Raw genomic sequence first — 16276 nt, forward strand, 5'->3', positions numbered from 1 at the left:
CTGATGGTCCCAACCCCATTTATAAGGCAAGAAATCCCACTTATTAAACCTGACAGGGCACAGCTGTGAAGTGAAAACCATTTCAGGTGACTACCTCTTGAAGCTCATCAAGAGAATGCCAAGAGTGTGCAAAGCAGTTCTCAAAGCAAAAAGGTGGCTACTTTGAAGAACCTAGACTATGACATATTTTCAGTTGTTTCACACTTTTTTGTTATGTATATAATTCCACGTGTTAATTCATAGTTTTGATGCCTTCTGTGTTTATCTACAATTTTCATAGTCATGAAAATAAAGAAAACTCTTTGAATGAGAAGGTGTCCAAACTTTTGGTCTGTACTGTGTAAATTTGTATTACCATGCCTCCCAAAAAACTAATAAAAATGGTCAAAAAGGTTCTGTGTACCCCAAAATGGTAACAAGAAAAACTACAGCTCACCCCACAAAAATGAGCCCTCACAAAGCTTGTCGTCAGAAAATTTAAAGAAAAAACAAACAAACAGCTTTTCAGAGAACCTCACAATTTCAACAATTTTCAAAGTTATACAATTCCCCTGATGTACCCCAAAATGTTAATAAAAATTCCAAGCCCTCAGATGGTTATATTGACAGAAAAATAAAAAATAAACTACAGTTTTTGAAATGCGGTGATTAAAAATAAAACCATCAAGGGGTTCTCCAGGAATACACAATTTCTAACAGGTGTTGGCAGCCTGCCTCCCCTATTGAAAGGGCCATACTTAGGGCTCATTCAGAAGGCCGTAGTGTTTTGCGGGATGCATATGGCTGACACTATGATAGAAATTACTATTCTTTTCCAAGATTGCGGATAAGAATAAGACATGCTCTATCTTTCTTGCGGAACTACAGATGCAGACAGCACACTGTCTGTCTGCATCTTTTGCGGCCCCACCGAAATGAATAGGTCTGCACCCGTTACGCAAAATTGTGGAACAGATGCGGACCCATTCATACGGTCGTTTAAATTAGCCCTTACCTGTTCTGGTCCTCTGTGCTGGCTCCCGCTATTCCTTCATCCAGTCCGGGGGTTTGTTTTCTTCCTCCCCGCCATGGACATGGTCACAAGAGACACATCAACCACTGGCTTCAGCAGTTACGCGTCTCCTTTGGACACATTATCACTGAAGCGAATCAGGTGGCCATCACCATGCCGGAGGACTGGAGCGGAGGGGAGTAAATATGATCCTTTCAGTGTGGGAGGCAGGCTGTCAGCACCTGTTAGAAATGATATATTCCTGAAAAACCTCTTTAAAGGGGGGTATCAGGTCTAATTCCACTTAGTCTGCATCTACATATACATTTGGTAATGTATTTTATTCAAGCAGTGCCACAAGTAATCTGAGGATGTAATATAGTATAAAATATAGTTAATCATGTATGGATACCTAGTTGGGTAAAATCTTATTCAACTATACACAACAGAATGCTAATAATTTATCCCTACTCAGTAATAAGCTTGTAACCCAGAACTTTTTCGTTGGTCGTGGGTTCCACATTGCAAATTACATTTGTGGAAACACATGGGTTAAGTAGACAAACTAGAAAACAGTGGAGTAAAAGAGTTATGCTAGGCTAAAGAAAAAAAGAGTCAAAAATTATCAGTCCCCCCCCCCCCCCATACGGATAACTCCACGGACCTTACCCTTCTGCCCACTAAGGCAGGAGTCTCCCATCCTCGGGGTAGGGCAGCGCAATTCTTTACCAGCAATAGCAAGGAATAACGTTTGACCTCTTCAGTGCGACGCCTCTCCGGATGCTCTTACGTTGGAGCAACAGCCAAGTGAATTAATCTGGAATTAGCAAAAGGCTTTCTGTACTAAAGCCAAGGTTGTCTTTAAGTAGGGCTGGTGGGGGGGGGGGGGTCAAAGGACTGTCACACTATTTTGTGGGCAACATCAATCTAATTCAGGCACAGGTAATAATAGTCATCAGGTTCAAGTAGCAAATAATCCAAATTATAAATGCACACGCTGGACGCGGGATAATAAATGGTTATTTCATCAACATATTGAGGAATATACAAAACCTAAAAGGTACTTTTAAATTAAAGGAGTAGCTAAAGTAAGCTTTAGGGTAGGCTCACACAGAGTATTTGTGAGCCGAAAAAAGACCTGATGCGAAATCCACATTAGGTTTTTTTCCCCATGTGTTTTTGGGGAAGGTTTTCTTTCCTGACCATTTTTAATGGAAATCTGGATGTGGATTAAAGGCTGTATTACATCAGCCCATTCTGCAGGCGGAGGGAAGCGTTCCTTCCCGGCAATCGCCTAAAAGTCAGCGGAGGAGACTGCTGCTATTACATACAGTGATCTCCTCCACAGCATGGAGAGGAGCAGTCGTTATACCATTGCTGGACCCCATGCTGTAAAGTGGTTTGCCGCCGGCAAATCGTGATCTTTCTGCCAGAATAATACAGGTTTAAAGGAGTTGTTCGCTTTTTACTATTGATTACCTATCAACGACACAGGTGGTGTTCATGTTTGGTCTGTTTTTCACTGAGCACTGGTAGGAGATGCTCTGGAAATTCATCTGCAGCCTAGCAGTGTCCGTGGAATACGGATGACCAAAAAATGGACACAGGGACTAGAGTTGAGCAAAGCGAGCTTCGGATGCTTAAAGGGGTTCCACAGTTCCTATTCCTCTATATAAATCATCAGCATCTGATCGGCAGGGGTCAGACACCCGAGACCCCTGCCGATCAGCTGTTTGAGAAGGCAGTGGCGCTGGCAGTAGCGCAGTGGCCTTCTCGCCGTTTACCGCAGGCCCAGTGACGTCACGACTAGTATTACTGGCCTGGGCTAAGTAAGCCCCGTTCATTTGAATAGAGCTTAGCCACGCCCAGGCCAGTGATACTAGTCGTGACGTCACTGGGCCTGCGGTAAACAGCAAGAAGGCAGCAGAGCTACTGCCAGCGCCGCTGCCTTCTCAAACAGCTGATTGGCGGGTGTCCCGGCTGTCGGACCCCCGTCGATTAGATGCCAATGATGTATCCAGAGGATAGATCATCAGTTTAAAAGAACTGCAGAAACCCTTTAATCCGAAGTCACTTTGTTCAAAACAATACTGTACAGAGATTAGTTTCCTTACAGTATTAGAATGTATGGGCTCTGAAGAGCCGAAGTTAGGTATTTACAAAGTCAATCGTGACTGTTGAATTACTTTGGTAATTGATTTTTAAAGTGGAAAACTGCTTTAAAACTTTAAACCGAACTCTGCTTTGGTTCCGAGGTAACAGTTGGTACTGAAGCAGAGTTCGATTTCAAGTTTTAAAGCAGTTTTCCACTTTAAAAATCAATTACCAAAGTTATTCAACAAAGTCACGACCGACTTCGTAAATACCTAACTTCGGCGAATACCTAACTTCAGAGACGAATCTCCGTACAGTATTATTCCGAAGTTTCGAACGAAGCGATTTCAGTTGAAGCATCCGAAGCTCGCTTCCCTCAACACTAACAGGGACCAAACATGGATCCTCTACGGACATTTTGACGGATTAAAACAAAGACGTCAAAACAGGCACTAAGAAGTGAATGAGGCCTTACTATTAGGCGAAATTATGCATCACGTGTGCTATCCCTTAAAGAAGGGTGTAAAGCAGCGTGAAGAGGATCTCTGGTGAGATACACAAGAACGCACCCTGTGTAAGAGCTGAGTGGAAATGAATGCGCCTGGGGCAAATCTCTGCTGTCGCGTCTACATAAAACAACAATGAGTAATAGATTGGGTAAAACAATACTTCTGTTTGTGGCCATACAGATAACTGTTTAACTGCTTATGTAGTTGGAGCTCAGACCAGCAGGGTTTCAAAAAAATAAATAAAAAAATTTGGGTCAGCTAAACCCAACAATTTTTACGGGTGTGATAAATATAAGTCCTGTTTTGTAGCATACATTCGGTCATGTGATTTTATGAGTGATGTCATATCCCTTATTGTACAGAGTCTTGTATATGTACAGTTGCAAGAAAAAAAGTATGTGAACCCTTTGGAATGATATGGATTTCTGCACAAATTGGTCATAAAATGTGATCCGCAAAAACGGGTTCCGTAGTTCCGTGATCTGTGTCCGTTTTTCCTTCCGTGGGTCTTCCTTGATTTTTGGAGGATACACGGACATGAAGGAAAAAGTCGTTTTGGTGTCCGCCTGGCCGTGCGGAGCCAAACGGATCCGACAATGCAAGTCAATGGGGACGGATCCGTTTGACGTTGACACAATATGGTGCAATTGCAAACGGATCCGTCCCCATTGATTTTCAATGTAAAGTCAGGAGTCCCGATTATACCATCGGATCGGATTTTTCTCCAATCCGATGTTCTATTTAAACTTGAAGGGTCCCCATCACCATGGGAACGCCTCTATGTTAGAATATACCATGGGATTTGAGTTACATCGTGAAAACTCATATCCGACAGTATATTCTAACACAGAGGCGTTCCCATAGTGATGGGGACGCTTCAAGTTAGAATATACTACGAACTGTGTACATGACTGCCCCCTGCTGCCTGGCAGCACCCGATCTCTTACAGGGGGCGGTGATCTGCACAATTAACCCCTCAGGTACCGCACCTGAGGGGTTAATTGTGCGTATCATAGCCCCCTGTAAGAGATTAGGGGCTGCCAGGCAGCAGGGGGCAGACCCCCCCCTCCCTCCCCAGTTTGAATATCATTGGTGGCCAGTGTGAGGGACCCCCCTCCCTCTAGTGTATTAATATCATTGGTGGCCAGTGCGGCTCCCCTCCCTCCCTTTATTGCATTATCATTGGTGGCCAGTGTGCGGCCCCCCCCGGCCCCCCCTCCCTCCCTCTATTGTATTAATATCATTGGTGGCCAGTGTGCAGCCTCCCCCCCCCCCCCCCGATCATTGGTGGCAGTGGAGAGTTCCGTTCGGAGTCCCAGTTTAATCGCTGGGGCTCCGATCGGTAACCATGGCAACCAGGACGCTACTGCAGTCCTGGTTGCCATGGTTACTTAGCAATATTGGAAGCATCATAATTACCTGCTGCACTGTCTGTGACTGTGCTGGTAAGTGACAGGTCTGTGCGGTGCATTGCTTAATTATCTGTCACTTACCAGTAGGAGGAGCGCCCGGCCGGTCACAGACAGTGCAGCAGGTAATTATGATGCTTCTAAAATTGCTGTGACCATGGCAACCAGGACTGCAGTAGCATCCTGGTTGCCATGGTTACCGATCGGAGCCCCAGCGATTAAACTGGGACTCCGATCGGAACTCTCCGCTGCCACCAATGATCGGGGGGGGGGGGGGGCCGCAAACTGGCCACCAATGATAATACAATAAAGGGAGGGAGGGGGGCCGCACTGGCCACCAATGAAATTAAAACTGGGGAGGGAGGGGGTGCGGCACCTGAGGGGTTAATTGTGCGGATCACAGCCCCCTGTAAGAGATCGGGTGCTGCCAGGCAGCAGGGGGCAGTCATGTACACAGTTCGTAGTATATTCTAACTTGAAGCGTCCCCATCACTATGGGAACGCCTCTGTGTTAGAATATACTGTCGGATATGAGTTTTCACGAAGTGAAAACTAAGCTCTGAAAAAGCTTTTATGCAGACGGATCTTCGGATCCGTTTGTATGAAAGTAGCCTACGGACACGGATGCCAATCTTGTGTGCATCCGTGTTTTTTCACGGACCCATTGACTTGAACGGGTCCGTGAACCGTTGTCCGTCAAAAAAAAAAAATAGGACAGGATACACGGATCACGGAGGCGGATGACAAACAGTGCATTTTCCGAGTTTTCAACGGACCCATTGAAAGTCAATGGGCCCGCAGAAAATCACAGAAAAAAATGGAACAACGGCCACGGGTGCACACAACGGTCGTGTGCATGAGGCCTAAGTCACAACAATAGACAATCACAGTCTGCTTAAACTAATAACATACAAAGAATTAAATGTTACCATGTTTTTATTGAACACACCATGTAAACATTCACAGTGCAGGTGGAAAAAGTATGTGAACCCTTGGATTTAATAACTTGTTGAACCTCTTATGGCAGCAATAACTTCAACCAAACGTTTCCTGTAGTTGCAGGTCAGACGTGCACAACCATTCTTGACCATTCCTCTTTACAGAACTGTTTCAGTTCAGCAATATTCTTGAGGTCCTGTCACAGCATCTCAATCGGGTTGAGGTCAGGACTCTGACTGGGCCACTCCAGAAGGCGTTTTTACTTCTGTTTAAGCCATTCTGTTGTCGATTTACTTCTATGCTTTGTGTCGTTGTCCTGTTGCAACACCCATCTTCTGTTGAGCTTCAGCTGGTGGACAGATGGCTTTAAGTTCTCCTGCAAAATGTCTTGATAAACTTGGGAATTCATCTTTCCTTCGATGATAGCAATCCGTCCAGGCCCTGACGCAGCAAAGCAGCCCCAACCCATGATGCCCCCACCACCATACCTCACAGTTGGGATGAGGTTTTGAAGTTGGTGTGCTGTGCCTCGTTTTCTCCACACATAGTGCTGTGTGTTTCTTCCAAACAACTCAACTTTGGTTTCATCTGTCCACAGAATACTTTGCCAGTACTGCTGTGGAACATCCAGGTGCTCTTGTGAAAACTGTAAACGTGCAGCAATTTTTTTTGGGACAACAGTGGCTTCCTCTGTGGTGTCCTCCCATGAAATCCATTCTTGTTTAGTGTTTTACGTATTGTAGATTTACTAACAGGGATGTTAGCATATGCCAGAGACTTTTGTAAGTCTTTAGATGACACTCTAGGATTCTTCTTCACCTCATTGAGCAGTCTGCGCTGTGCTCTTGCAGTCATCTTTACAGGACGGCCACTCCTAGGGAGAGTAGCAGCAGTGCTGAACTTTCTCCATTTATAGACAATTTGTCTTACCGTGGACTGATGAACAGCAAGGCTTTTGGAGATACTTTTATAACCCTTTCCTTTATGCAAGTCAACAATTCTTAATCGTAGGTCTTCTGAGAGCTCTTTTGTGTTAGGCATCATTCACATCAGGCAATGTTTCTTGTGAAAAGCAAACCCAGAACTGGTGTGTGTTTTTTCTAGGGCAGGACAGCTGTAACCAACACCTCCAATCTCATCTCATTGATTGCACTCCAGTTGGCTGACACCTCACTCCAATTAGCTCTTGGAGATGTCATTAGTCTAGGGGTTCACATACTTTTGCCACCTGCACTGTGAATGTTTACATGGTGTGTTCAATAAAAACATGCTAACATTTAATTCTTTGTGTGTTATTAGGTTAAGCAGACTGTGATTGTCTATTGTTGTGACTTAGATGAAGATCAGATCACATTTTATGACCAATGTGCAGAAATCCATATCATTTCAAAGGGTTCACAAACTTTTTCTTGGAACTGTAGATAGTAACAGAGGCCCCTTCAGCTCCACAAGGTCTTCGTAAGGCTGGTATTAGACCAGCAAATGAGTGTTTCTTCCCGACCATCGCCTGCTCGTCCGTGGAGGAGACCGCTGCTATTACATGCAGCAATCTCCTCCACAGTATGCAGAAGAACAATCCCTAATGTCATTGCTCGTCCCTGTACAAAATTATTGTTTCAAGCAGTAGACCACAATTAGATGATTTTTAAGCCCACTAAAAATTGCAATAGCAAACGCTCATTCATTGGGCAATCAGCGGCACTAGTACACAGGCAGATCAACGCTAACGAGCACTCCTACGAACGCTTGTTAGTGATGATCTGCCCGACGATCTGCCTTTCAGATGCCAACACCGCTTTAACTGTTCAGCTAGGTATGCCCAGTTCCTCACATACACAAGAGACTCGATCCCATGGAAATTCATGCAGGGCCTGACATTGAGGCTCCACTCACAGCAGGAGGCCTAGAGGCATGCCTGGCTCTACATAGGAGTTCAAGTGAATGTATCATAGGCTCTAAGGCTGGGTTCACACCTGAGCGTTTTACAGCGCGTTCCTACGCGCTGTAAAACGCACAACAGGCAAGAACCAATGATTCCCTATGGGAATAGTTCTCACCTGGGCGTTTTACAGCGCGTACGATCGCGCTGTAAAACGCCTGACGCTCAAACAAGTGCTTGAGCTTTTTTTTGGGCGTTTGTCGCGCGTTCCCGCACATAGATATTCGGGAACGCGCGACAATGTGTGCACGCCTGTCTCTGTATGCGCGATTGTAAACGCCCGTACAATCGCGCATACAGAGCGCTCGTTTCAGAACGCTCAGGTCTGAACCCAGCCTAAATCATTCTTGTTAAGACTTACATGTTAGGCTACTTTTACACTTGCGGCAGTGTGATCCGGCGGGCAGTTCCGTCGTTGGAACTGCCCGCCGGATCCGCCCCTGACTGAAAACATTTGTGAGACGGATCCGGATGCCGATCCATCCCACAAATGCATTGCAAGGACGGATCCGTCTCTCTGCTTGTCATGCGGACCGACGGATCCGTCTTGTACATTTTTTCACATTTTTACCGGTCTGCGCATGCGCAGGCCGGAACGACGGATCCGGCATTCTGGTATTCTGAATGCCGGATCTGGCGCTAATACATTCCTATGGGAAAAAATGCCGGCATTCAGGCAAGTCTTCAGTTCTTTTCGCCGGAGAGAAGAACGTAGCATGCTGCGGTTTTCTCTTTTGCCTGATCAGTCAAAACGACTGAACTGAAGACATCCTGAACGGATTAGGGCTCTTTCACACTTGCATTGTCCGGATACGGCGTGTACTCCACTTGCCGGAATTACACGCTGGATCCGGAAAAACGCAAGTGTACTGAAAGCATTTGAAGACGGATCCGACTTCAAAATGCTTTCAGTGTTACTATGGCAGCCAGGACGCTATTAAAGTCCTGGTTGCCATAGTAGGAGCGGGGAGCGGTATACTTACAGTCCGTGCGGCTCCCGGGGCGCTCCAGAATGACGTCAGAGCGCCCCATGCGCATGGATGACGTGCCATGCGATCACGTCATCCATGCGCCTGGGGCGCCCTGACGTCACTCTGGAGCGCCCCGGGAGCCGCACGGATGGTAAGTATGCTGCTCCCCCGCTCCCCGCTACACTTTACCATGGCTGCCAGGACTTTAGCGTCCCGGCAGCCATAGTAACCATTGAGAAAAAGCTAAACGTCGGATCCTGCAATGCGCCGAAACGACGTTTAGCTTAAGGCCGGATCCGGATCAATGCCTTTCAATGGGTATTAATTCCGGATCCGGCCTTGCGGCAAGTCTTCAGGATTTTTGGCCGGAGCAAAAAGCGCAGCATGCTGCGGTATTTTCTCCGGCCAAAAAACGTTCCGTTCCGGAACTGAAGACATCCTGATGCATCCTGAACGGATTTCACTCCATTCAGAATGCATTAGGATAAAACTGATCAGGATTCTTCCGGCATAGAGCCCCGACGACGGAACTCTCTGCCGGAAGACAAGAACGCAGGTGTGAAAGAGCCCTAACTCTCCATTCAGAATGCATGGGGATAAAACTGATCAGTTCTTTTCCGGTATAGAGCCCCTGTGACGGAACTCTATGCCGGAAAAGAAAAAACGCAAGTGTGAAAGTATCCTTACAAATTTCCATAATTGAGTTTGGTACATCATGGGCTTCGCACAAAGCCAAAACACCCCGTGTCCCCACTTTACAAGGATCTCACCTTCTGTAGAGCCTACATGTCTCATATTTAATGTCTACACAATCTGTATGATAAACACCAATCGTAAATAACTCACTAAGTGAGTATGCGTACTAGGCCTATATACCAAGTATCGACACCAAAAGGAGAGAACAGGCACAGCACGACTAACAATATATATAAACTTATGGTTCCCGAAAAGGGAAAATCCAATAAAATACAATGACAGACAATACAAAACAATGGTGGATGACACACAGGGTGGAAGGATCACAATTGGACAGAGTACAGCATTGAAAAAACATTGGATAAGGCCAAAGAGGTGCTAGATAATAAAAAAAATACCCCAGTGGGGGACATGTATAGATGACCTCGCCAACCATGGACAAGATATTGGAGCCAAATTCAGTACATACATTTAAAGTGCAAAGTGCATGAAATACAATGTACATGGACAATAAATTGCAGTATAATAAATAAGTAATGCCATCAACGATTGTCACCTTGTCCCCCCCCAAAAAAATAGGATAGGACTGTTTGATTATGGGCTGGACATTCCATAAAATGCGGAATGCATGCGGCTTTTTTGGTGCTTTATTTTTTTCGCGTGGTATCGAGTATCGCAATACTTTATTATGGTATTGAAATTGAATAAAAATGTTGTTATGGTGACAACCCTAGTGAGTGTAATATATATATATATATATATATATACTGTGCATGTGCGTATGTATGCGTGCGCGTATGTATGCATGCGTGTGTATGCAATATAAACTGTGTGCATGTATGCGTATATATATATATATATATATATATATATATATATATATATATATATATATATATATATATACACACACACATATATACATACATACATACACACCCCAGTCGCATTGAGCCCCCCCCCCCCCCCCCCCACAGGATCCCCTCTCCCCTGCTCCTCCGATCGGAGCCCCAGCAGTGTAATGCTGGGGCTCCGATCGGTTACCATGGCAGCCAGGACGCTATTGAAGCCCTGGCTGCCATGGTAAGCTCCATGCTGCTGTGTGCACAGAGCACAGAGCAGCAGGGACAGTGTGAGCTCCTATTCACCCTGATAGATCTCTATCAGGGTGAATAGGACAAGGGTTCTAGTCCCTAAGGGGGCTAAAAGTTAGTTAAAAAAAAAAAAAAAAAAAGTTATAAAAATAAAAACACCAAAATATTAAATATAAATGAAAAAGAAAAATTTACAACAAAAAAAATACACTAACAATAAACATTAATTTTCAGCAGATGTGGGAATTTTTTATTTTTTTTTCAAAAATGAAAATTCCCAGAATATCGGTATAAATTATCGGCTATCGGCCTGAAAGTTCACAAATTATCGGTATCGGCCCCAAAAAAAAATCAATATCGGTCGATCCCTAGTGTGTGTGTGTGTATGTATATATGTATATATATATATATATATATATATATATATATATATATATATATATATATATATATATATATATATACATACATACATAGGAAAAATGGCGGCACTGGAACACAAATCAAAGAAAAAGAGGGTGCACGTCTCCAGGGGAATAGGCTTCTTACTCCAATGTGTAATCCAGAAAAGTAGGCGGCACTCCAAGAAAGATGACAAGTGAACTTTATTCACCCAGGTGGTGCAACGTTTCGGTTCCTCACTAGAACCTTTTTCAAGGCTTGAAAAAGGTTCTAGTGAGGAACCGAAACGTTGCACCACCTGGGTGAATAAAGTTCACTTGTCATCTTTCTTGGAGTGCCGCCTACTTTTCTGGAAAATATATATATATATATATATAGTGTATGTATGCATATGAGTAATATATAGTGTGTGTGTATGTATGCAGTGTATATATAGTGTGTATGTATGCATATATATAGTGTGTATGTATGCATGTGAGTATACTGTATATATAGTGTGTGTATGTATGCATGCTTGCGTGTGTATGCAATGTAAACTGTGTGCATGTATGCGTATATATAGTGTGTATGTATGCGTGTATATATAGTGTGTATGTGTGCATGAGTATACTGTATATATAGTGTGTGTGTGCGTCACCCAGTCTGTAGCTGGCTGCCATCCAGTATATATGAAGGAGCGGCAGCCGCTGTCACCCCGCCACACCGCGCTCACTGCCACACACATCCGCCCCGCCATGTACTCACCATCGGAGCTAACGGTGTCGTACAGGTCGGGAGCCGGGCGCCGGGACTCGGTGTAATCCACGTAGTTGAACCCCTCCACGGAGCAGTAGTCGTCCTGCGGCCGCTCGGTGACCGGCACCACGGTGAAGTGCGGCATTTTCCGCCGCGGCTCACATAAACTTTCCAGCCTTGAGCGGAGCCGTCCGAGCTGAACTCCACATGAATTCCTAACCCATCGCCTCACTTCCTCCCAGAGAGCTCCATATTCCCCAGACCCCTCCCCGCCGCCGCCGTGTGTGAACGACTTCTTGTCAGGAATGTGGCTACCACAACCCCCAGCATCTGCCGGAGTGATCAGTCAGGAGTTTTACTGCCTGGAGTTGAGTGTGTTCAATCAAAAAATAAAGAGTTAATGTCAGCATTTCCCTATATGGTTGGGACAGAACAGTTCAGAGGAAAACTCCCCTTTATTATAGTGTCTACCTCTGTTTTAGGTGTAAAAATGCCGTTTTGGACAGTCATTTTCTGGTCACATTTACCACTGGAATTGCACCTGTTTTGGAGCCTCTTTGACTATTTTGAACTGTTAGGCCCCTTTCACACAAGCGAGAATTCCGCGTGGGTGCAATGCGTGAGGTGAACGCATGACGCCCGCACGGAATCCAGACCCATTCATTTAAATGGGGCTGTGTACTTGTGCGTTGGTTTTCACGCATCACTTTTGCATTGCGTGAAAACCGCATCATGTTCTATATTCTGCGATTTTCACACAACGCTGGCCCCATAGAAGTGAATAGGGGTGCATGAAAATCACATCCGCACTTGCTTGCGGATGCGATTTTCATGCAGCCCCATTTTCACGGATGGTTGCTAAGAGATGTTTGTAAACATTCCGTTTTTTTATCACGTGTGTGCAAAACGCAGTAAATTACATTGCACCTGCGTGATAAAATTTGAACGCTATTACAAACAAAACTGAATGGCTTTGCTTGCAAAATCGCGCAGTTTTCACTGAACGCATCCAGACGTAATCCAGACACGCTCGTCTGCAGGGGGCCTAAGGGCTCATGCACACAACCATTGCCCCGCCGTGGCTGCATACGCCGGGTCCGCAAAACACGGGCTACCGGCCGTGTGTACCCCATCTCACGGACGCAGACCCATTCACTTGAATGGGTCCGCAAATCCGAAGATGCGGTGCGAAAGCACAGATCAGAACCTGTGTTTCTGGCCGTGCCTCCGCACCGCAAAAAAGTAGTGCATTCAAGTGAATGGGTCCCACGATCCGCATGCGGCTGCCCCACGGTCGGTGCCCATGCATTGCAGACCGCAATTTGTGGTCCGCAGCACGGACCCGGCCAGCACGCGGTCGTGTGCATCAGGGTACTTTCACACTAGCGTTATTCTTTTCCGGTATTGAAATCCGGTAAAGGGTCTCAGTACCGGAAAAAAAATGCTTCCGTTTTGTCCTAATGCATTCTGAATGGAAAGCAATCCGTTCAGCATGCATCAGGATGGCTTCCGTTCCGTCCCTCGTACAGTATTTGACCGGACAAAATACTGCAGCATTGTGCGGTATTTTTTGCAGACAAAATCCCGGAACAATTGCCGTATCCGGCATTGATTTCCATAGAGATGTATTAATGCCGGATCCGGTACCAAGTGTTCCGGAAAATGCTGCATCACTGGATACATTTTTATGGGTACCATAAAAACTGAACAACGGAACGCAATCTCAGTCAAAACTGACTGCAATTGGATACCTACTCGCGCGGGTTTGCCGCAATGCACCAGGACGCATCCGGACCTAATCCGGACATGCTCGTCTGCAAGGGGCCATGTGTGTATAAGGCCTCTTTCACACTTGCGTTGTCCGGATCCGGCGTGTACTCCACTTGCCGGAATTACACGCCGGATCCGGAAAAACGCAAGTGAACTGAAAGCATTTGAAGACGGATCCGTCTTCAAAATGCGTTCAGTGTTACTATGGCAGCCAGGACGCTATTAAAGTCCTGGTTGCCATAGTAGGAGCGGGGGAGCAGCATACTTACCATCCGTGCGGCTCCCGGGGCGCTCCAGAATGACGTCAGAGCGCCCCATGCGCATGGATCATGTGATCCATGCGATCACGTCATCCATGCGCCTGGGGCACCCTGACGTCACTCTGGAGCGCCCCGGGAACCGCACGGATGGTAAGTATGCTGCTCCCCGCTCCCCACTACAGTTTACCATGGCTGCCAGGACTTTAGCGTCCCGGCAGCCATGGTAAGCATTGAGAAAAAGCTAAACGTCGCATCCGGCAATGCGCCGAAACGACGTTTAGCTTAAGGCCGGATCCGGATCAATGCCTTTCAATGGGCATTCATTCCGGATCCGGCCTTGCGGCAAGTGTTCCGGATTTTTGGCCGGAGCAAAAAGCGCAGCATGCTGCGCTATTTGCTGCGGCCAAAAAACTTTCCGTTCCGGAACGGAAGACATCCTGATGCATCCTGAAGGACGGACTGTCCATTCAGAATGCATTAGGATAATCCTGATCAGTATTCTTCCGGCATAGAGCCCCGACGACGGAACTCTATGCCGGAAGACTATAACGCAGGTGTGAAAGGGCCCTTAAATGGATTGAATCCTAACAGACACACTGAACACGGTCACAGACAAAACTGATTCAACTTGTATGCAAAACCATCAGTTTTGCATTGAACAGACTCCGATACATTCCGCATGGCTCATGTGAAAAAGGCCTAAGTCTTTCCTTCCAACCCATTCACTTCTTGCTTTGGCTCAAAAACGACCACAAAAACCTGTGTGTGAACCTACCCTAAAGCATGTGGCCTCCTCTCATTTATTATTAAATATTATGGGGACGGTGAATCATAGAGACCGTGCATATACCATAAATGTGAAGTTGTGAATGGGAGCTAAGCTGCAGTACCCCGGCACAGCCACTACACTGTGTATGGAGCCTTCTGCTCCCAGCTCTCTCCACTCTTTGATTTCCATGTAGCTCCCGAAAACAGCTGATCAGTGGCAGTGCCTGATGTTGATCTAGGTTGCCAATATTGAGAGACTGGAAAATCCCTTTAAAAAGGAGCTGTTACCTCTCCTGACATGTTTATTTTAGTAACTACTTGCAACTTCCCTGTAATAACAATTCTGAAGCATCTATCCTTATGACTATATTGAGGCATTCCTGTATTATTCCTGCTAGAAATAATGAATGAATTACTAGCAGTTTGCAATGAAGAACCAGCTGGGTGTTACCAGTTGAGGGGGTGTCCCTGCACAGTCTGACACTGGCAGCACTGATTGGATGGTGTCAGACTGTGCAGGGACAGACTCCTAACATGTGACATCCACCTAGACCAGGGATGGCCAATCTGCTGCTCTCCAGCTATTGCAAAACTACAACTCCCAGCATGCAAAGACTGCCTACAGCTATCAACCTACAGCAGGGCATGGGGGGAATCGTAGTTTTAAAACAGCTGGAGAGCCGCAGGTTGGCTATCCCTGCCCTAGACTAGTGATTAAAGGGGTTATACTTATACCCGCTGGGAGGCTCATCCCCGGCGTGGCCTGCTATTAACTGCTACCCCGTCACCAGATGATCAGGATCAGTGGCGGACGCGCGGGGATCAGGAGTAACGCAGGTGCTGGGGAACGGGGTACGTATAATCTATATGAGGCTTTGGGGGGGGGGGGGTGAATAACCCCTTTAATTCATAATTTCTCTAAGAGTTCGACCACACTGTCAGGTTTCCTGATGCAGAAGCCAAAATCAGGAGTGAATTAAAAAAAGAGAAGTCGTATCTGTCCTTTATACTTTGCTTTTATCATCTACTACTGATTTTGGCTTCCAAAACTACATGCAGAAACCTGACTGTGTGGCTGTACCCCAAGGGGTAATAATGGGATGACACAACATAGAGTCATAAGAATTGTTACTACAAGAGGATTCCAAGATACTAAAACAGACATGTCAGGAGAGGTTACTAGTCCTCTTTAAAGCATACCTGAGTTAAAAAAAAAAAGTTTGCATAGTGGCTGTGCTTTTTTGTACAATCATAACTGTGAAGGAACTGGTCTTTTGGGGCTTTCCTAATGTTTTTTTTATCCTAATTATTCCCCTCTTCAGCTACACAGCTAGATGCATTTCTCTCACAAGCAGGGGCATCTCTCTTCTGTGGAATCTGCCCCCACTGTATTGCTGTGATGTCCTTTCCCTTACTTCCCACTATGTTAGTTTTTAGCTTCTGAGCTCATAGCAGTATAGGAGCAGTTGTTTTAACAGAGCCAGCTGAGATCCTGAGCCTGACACGCTCCCACTTTCTCTTAGCTGTCTTCCACTCTTCCAGGGACGGATCTTTCCCGACACCAGGCAGTGGACTTTGAAAGTGAGACCCCTAGTGTTCATGATTTGAAAGCTTTTTTTCAGGTGGATGCAGGCAGATTTTTTTTAGATGAAGTGATTTAGACTTTTGCTAGTTGCCCCGTTAATGAAGCCAAAATCAG

At 45.8% G+C, this 16276-nt stretch overlaps 1 protein-coding gene across 1 annotated transcript in view; it reads right to left on the minus strand.

Annotated features, from left to right (window-relative positions):
• Positions 1 to 12030, minus strand: part of SLC12A4 (solute carrier family 12 member 4) — a 78586-nt gene extending 66556 nt beyond the window's left edge. The window contains exon 1 of the mRNA XM_044270166.1: positions 11789 to 12030. Coding sequence (XP_044126101.1) covers positions 11789 to 11924 — 136 coding nt within the window. The 5' untranslated portion in view covers positions 11925 to 12030. The remainder of the gene's footprint in view (positions 1 to 11788) is intronic.
• Positions 12031 to 16276: the final 4246 nt, after the last annotated feature.

The sequence above is a fragment of the Bufo gargarizans genome, chromosome 10 (assembly GCF_014858855.1).
Source record: "Bufo gargarizans isolate SCDJY-AF-19 chromosome 10, ASM1485885v1, whole genome shotgun sequence".
NCBI lineage: Eukaryota > Metazoa > Chordata > Amphibia > Anura > Bufonidae > Bufo > Bufo gargarizans.